Here is a 6,503-nt window from a genome sequence, read left to right on the forward strand (position 1 = left end):
ATGGATATGTATATTACACGATAACTATTAGAATATAAAAAAACACATGTGCATTATACTGTAGTCAGATATGATTCGGGGATGGCGCACATACATGAACATAATATAGACCTAGAGCGCTATAGAGCCCTTTGGTACGACATTATCATCAGGTCCCTCGGAGAGGACCTTAAGCCGTCGGTTCCCTGATTGTTTACCAACAACCAACCAATCATGTTTTCTTAGCATTCCAGTAAATAATCCTCACCAACATACTCTATATACACCAACAAATTATTTACATTGTATAGATCCATACAGTAATGAAGGGGTCCTCAGGCTAAGGGTGACAAACAAAACACTGAAAACCTGACCAAAATTTGACAAGGATTTTTTTAGCATTGCGTTACTTTGGTGAAACAGTTATAGGATTGATTACTGCTATCATCATTGTTGAAACTTATTTGAAACTTATTTTACACACATACATTTCAAAGAGAATTAAATGCTCCATTCATTGCTATTACCGGTAATTACACATTGATATTTACTAAAAAAAAACCGAGGAGAGATTATCGATCAAAGATTTCCAAACTTTTTTTGAGGAGTTTATATTCAGATGTTACTGGTTTCAGGCTGGAGTACACATTTAAAAAAAAATATCTGATAGTTCTATCACTTCTATGCCTAACATAATCAGTTTATTATTCATGTCATTAAACATAACTATAAATGTATATGTATGAATGACAATGATTTGTATTATAAATTTTTGTTATAAATGTATAATTACGTGTATTATCCTTTGTTTAGTTGGAAAGAAAACTGAATTTGAAAAAAAATGCTACATGTCCTGTTAAAAATAATGTGAATCGTATAGTAGTTGTTATTAACATTTTCAAAAAGTGTTCAAAATCTTAAACAATAATGAAGATTAAATTCAAATATATTCAATTATCAATAATTTAAGCATAGTTGGTTAAGATTTTGAACACATGTTTAAACTGTTTAAACAACTACTGTGCGATTGACATAGTATATTAACAGCGTTGTGTAAATTATTTTAACAATGTGTTGAGACATTGTAGTAGGTGCACGGTTGAGATAATCTGGATTACAGTGATACCTTGACGAAATATAAGTTATAACCACAAGCAAAGGCGAGCATGTCTGGGGAGAGGGAGACCAAGTAACACCAATCCAAACCCAATGTCATATCTAGTGCTTTACACTCAACTCTTTCCCTCAGATTCAGACCATCAAGATCATAGAGCCTGATCACCACCTTCCTATTCTTCTTACAATCAACACTCGCTACATACACCCTGTCCTGCTCATCCACGGCAGCATACAGGTAGACATCCCGTGGAGCTTGTAGAGACTCACCAGCATTCCCATCCCTGTCATAGACCGTCACCACGCGAAGATTGGCATTACATGAACTCGTGACGATCAAACCCGTCCTGGTGGTAGATACCTGATCCGCCTTGTGCTTTGTTTGAACAGTGTGTTTAAGAGTGGATCCTGTCGGGTCATAGATGTAGACTTGTCTTGTATAGTTAGTAATGATGATTTCATCTGATTGACTTCTGTTAAGTCTGAAATCATTAGGACCGTCTCTCACGTGGATTGTTGCTTTCTTGGAGCCAAGGGGGGAATACATGTACGCTTCATTAGTATCGTAAATCGATACGCATAAAGATCCGTCTTGTTGATAGACAAGATCATTATATTTCCCGTCATTGGGTATGTTACTATACTGCTGCCTACCACCATTTGAATCAATGATATCAATACCTTGTGCATTCCACCCATATACGATACCCACACTGTCGTGTGAGTACCGTGTCATTCCCAACATATATGACCGTAGATCAACACACTGAATGACTTCCATCTTGGGATCTGATCCTGCGATGCTCCCGAGGTCAAGACGAGTATCATCTGCTGGTTTGAACCTCTTCTCCTGTGATTTCTTCTTTATGGCTGCCGTAGAAGAATGATTAGTATAATCTGAGATGCTCCCGAGGTCAAGACGAGTATCATCTGCTGGTTTGAACCTCTTCCCCTTTGCTTTCTTTGAAATTGTTGACGCAGAAGTGTGATCGGTAGCCTCCTTCAGCATGGCATCTAGTTCCTCACAGAGCAAGATATGAGCAGATAGAGTGTCTGTCTCAAGATGACCTAGTCTGTCATTATCTACCAAAGTAATTGAACTACAAATACTCTTGATTATCTGACGATCTTTTGACTTCAAGACGTTGAGGTCGTCATCAAAACTATGCTTTAAAGCATTGATTTGGTCGGTGAGATTTCGAAGATTTTCTTCCAGCTCCTTGGCCTTGATGGTGTAAGCCTGCCTGACATCATCTAGTAGTGTCTGCACTGCAGTGTGTACCTCATGACGTTGTATTTCTATGTTTTGAATGTTCTTTTCCAGCTCTGTTTTCTTGTCAGCACATCGTTGGGCAAGGTCTTCCACCTAAGGAATGAAAGTTTGTATAGTACAAACAACGGTTTAGATCTGCAAATATTCCTTAAATGTGAAAATAACAAACTGTTTAAAAAGATAACTACTGCAGAATGACACGCGATAATCAGTAAAATAAACCCATATTTACACAATTTTATGTCATTGTTACAATAACTTTTAAGAAAATCGTGGCTGACATTCAACAAAAATAATGGGAAGAAATGCTTATATGCAACAGTATTAACAATATTGATGATGGTACGTTGCATAAGCTTATTATCAGATACAATACATTTTTGATTGATTGATAACGAATTTATTTCATTTCAAAATTTCAACAAAATTACAAAGTAGAGCGAATTGTAATATAACGTAATGAAATGAAATGAAAACCTTCTGAAAAGCACAGCTCGTTAAAGGTTTTTTTTTTACATATTGATACAAGATACAAAGTTCAAAGTCTATCTAATACACAGATAATCATATCTTTCTTGTAAAAATTACATATAAATCCTTGTAAATTGTTAGTTTTTTTATCATATTCTCCCATAGCAAGTAAAAGATAAACAAGGCTGAATAATATTACAAGAAAGTGAAAAAGGACACACGAAACAAAGCATTACAAGAACAGGAAATACATGTAATAGAACGGTACAAGAACAAGGCACGGCAAAAATCATTAAAGAGCAAGACATAACAAAAACTATACAAGAACTGACAAAATATAACCAAAAACAATAAAACAAAGGACAAAAAAAGAGTAAAAGAAAACAAACAAAAAAAGCTGCACGGGTAGATAGAATGAAGAGACAGAGACGGGAAATGAAGTGAAATAAAGAGAGGGAGAACGGGGAGAGTGGGGAAGGGAGAATAAGAAAGAATAGAAAATCCTTAAAATATCCTACTGATACTAAATTTTAGGGGTGTTATGATTATTAAAGGGATTTTGTTTTATGCCATATGAATTGTAGGCTTATTTCGTAAAGCTTGTGAAAGTGAGTTCCATGGTTTCATGCCAGAAGATATGATAAGTTTGTTTGGAAATAATGTCATTGATCAAGATAAATGGAAAATTCCAGCAGATCTATCGTAGAGTAGTGATGAATATTTACAATTCTTGTAACATTTTAGTAAATTTTTAATATATTTATCAATATTATAGTATCCAAATGTTGTGATTTGTTCAATCTTTTAATTTCGTCATTATTATATTCATCATCATCACTTATTGTTGTTATTACCCTTATATTTCAAATCAACATTTCTATCTTTAATACCACTAGGTATATGGTATACAATTTGTTTTTGTTTGATGGAAGTAAAATAAACAAATTTGAATTTAATTGAATTGAATTTGAATAGGTATACTAAAGTTCACGTCCACCCCAGAAAAATTATGATTGAATAAATAAATCAAACTAGCATCTGAAAATTTCATCAAAATTGGATGTAATATGAATTGAATTGAATTGAATTCATTGGAACTTCACTGGCAATTGCCAATATTTTGTTCGAAACAAGAAATAGAAAATGATACAATACAAATATACAATGCAAGGAATATAAGCAAATAAACAAAAACAAAATAGTATTTTGTAAAAAAAAAAGAGAAACAACTTATATATACAGATATACACAATAAACATAGGAATCATTTGGATAGATAATTGACAATGGATATAGAGACTGATATCCAAGAAAAGATAAAGAAACATAAAGAAAGTGAGAGAGGAGAGGGAAATAAAGAGGAAAGAAGTTCGAAAATGGAGAGAGCGGGAAAGAGAGGAAGAATTAGAAGAATGGCATTACATGTAAACTCATTGTGTAAAAATATTGCGAATATATTACTTTAAAGTGTTTGCCGGTTGATATTTTTGTACTCAGAAATCCCCCCTAATAGCAATTATGTTTTGGATAAAAGAACAAAACAATTTAATCAAGGCTTCCGTATAATTAAAACAAATATGAGAAAGCTGTGACATTTTAAAATTTCGCGTATTTTTCACAAAACAGTGATATGCACAACTCAGTGACATGCAAATGAGACAGTCGATGATGTCCCTCACTATTTATTTCGTTTTTTTTTATTGTTTTAATTATACAATATTTATAGTTTATAGATTTGACAATAAGGACCAACTTGACTGAACTATATAGTATTAAAACAATACTTATTCTACATGACCGGGAGGTGTATGATGTATAAGTCTCCTCGTTTGCATACCGACCAGGATGTGCATAAAAACTGTTTTGTGATATTAACCGAAATCTAAAATGTCATAACTTTCTTATTTATATCCGATTTCGATGAAATTTTTAGTGTTATGCTTGTCATTTGGATGTTACTCTTTTTATTCAAATCAACTTTATGTTGGGGTAGACTTGTCCTTAAATATTGTTAATGTTATTTACATACATGATCATTCCTATTCTTCTCAAAGTCATTTTCAGCTCTCTTCATTATCATCATCATCATCAATATTCAATTTCATTGTTCTTCTATACAGGTGAGGTTCCATGGGAGCCAAACTTCGGGTGCCGCCTTGTTCCCCCTCCCCTCCCCTCTCCCCCCCTCCTCCCATCCCCCTATCCCTCACCGATCGAGGCGTGTTTTTTTTCTCATCATTTTTTTTAATCATTGGTATTAATAGTATTTTCAGTGTCAACATTCAATTCAGATTTCTTTTCCACACTATGATCTATTAAATAAATAAAATTACCTTCCGTCGCAACTCTTGTTCAAAGTCAACCTGGTTCTTGATTTCATGAGCTTTATGACCAACAAGTACACACTTGTGACAGACTTGGACCTTACAATCCTCACAATACATATCCTTGTTCTCAAGTTTGTGGATGGAACACTTCTCGAATAAATGACCAATGCTGACCTTCCCTTCGATGACATCATCCATGGATACAATCTCATGATCTCCAAAGACTACTACAAGCTGTTGATGAGAATGCAGGCACTTATCACACATGTATAAAGTACATGTTCTGCAGAATGACACGGCGTCTTTCTGAGACTTGCAAGCGGTACATTTCTGGCACATCTCAAGGACAGCATTCATCCCTCCACGCTTGGCGTGGTAATCGTCTACGCATCCGTTGATGGAGACATTGAGGCGGAGATCATCGACACGGTAGGCAGACAACTTGGTGATCTCCCTGCAGAGAGGACAGACCATGTGATCAAGGTCCTGGTGGGTAAGATCGTATTTCTTGAGGCATCGCCTACAAAAAGTGTGTCCACATGAAGTTAAGATTGTCGCCTCGACAAATATATCAAGGCATAGCGGACATATCAGGTTCGGTGAAGAGCTTGAAGCTTTCTCTGATTCCCGCTTCTCAGCCATCGCTAAATCAATTTACAAACACGAGATCTAAATTTCAACAACTTACACGCAATATGTCTATTGATGCATCGAAACGTCGATCAATTTTGGGTAACAACGCGTACTTGAATACAAATTCAACTACAAGAGTAAAACATACCAATTTCGAACACCCTATAACAAATAAAATTTGGTATTCCCAGCTACCTTTGAACTTTAGTGCGTTATTTATTTATTCATGATTATTTCTAGAATTATTTGTATAATGTTTAAACTTGAAGATACGTTAATGCCAAAGTCTATTATACTATTGTACAATTCTTTCATATTATCTTATTTATCTTATGCTAATATTGCGTGTGGTTATGAAACCGAAAGAAATGTTAATTCCTTATTGTTACTGCATAAAAGAGTCATACGAATTTGCACAGGTTCTCCTAACCTAGCCCATACTGATGCAATTATTAAAAAAAAAATGATCACAAAATATCTGATATCAATATCTTACAAAGTGCAAATTTTATGTTCAATAATAATCAATTGGTTCCACGTAGTTTTAATTCAACATTTATACGCAATACCCAGGTTCATGAACACAATACCAGAGGTTCCAAGAATTTTCATATTAGTAATCCCAAAACATTCCTTGCTTATAAATCCATTATACATTAAGGACCCAATGTTTGGCACTCATTGCCTCATGAAATAAAATAATG

At 34.4% G+C, this 6,503-nt stretch overlaps 1 protein-coding gene across 1 annotated transcript; it reads right to left on the bottom strand.

Moving 5' to 3' along the window:
* Window positions 1-613: 613 nt before the first annotated feature.
* Window positions 614-5,887, bottom strand: LOC129275628 (E3 ubiquitin-protein ligase Trim36-like). Its single transcript, XM_064109664.1, has 2 exons — window positions 5,173-5,887; window positions 614-2,461 (listed from the first exon to the last, which is right to left on the bottom strand). Exons 1-2 carry the CDS (start codon window positions 5,806-5,808, stop codon window positions 1,094-1,096), a joined length of 2,004 nt encoding a protein of 667 aa, XP_063965734.1. The 5' UTR covers window positions 5,809-5,887; the 3' UTR covers window positions 614-1,093.
* Window positions 5,888-6,503: the final 616 nt, after the last annotated feature.

This window comes from Lytechinus pictus, chromosome 14 (assembly GCF_037042905.1).
Source record: "Lytechinus pictus isolate F3 Inbred chromosome 14, Lp3.0, whole genome shotgun sequence".
NCBI classification, from domain to species: domain Eukaryota; kingdom Metazoa; phylum Echinodermata; class Echinoidea; order Temnopleuroida; family Toxopneustidae; genus Lytechinus; species Lytechinus pictus.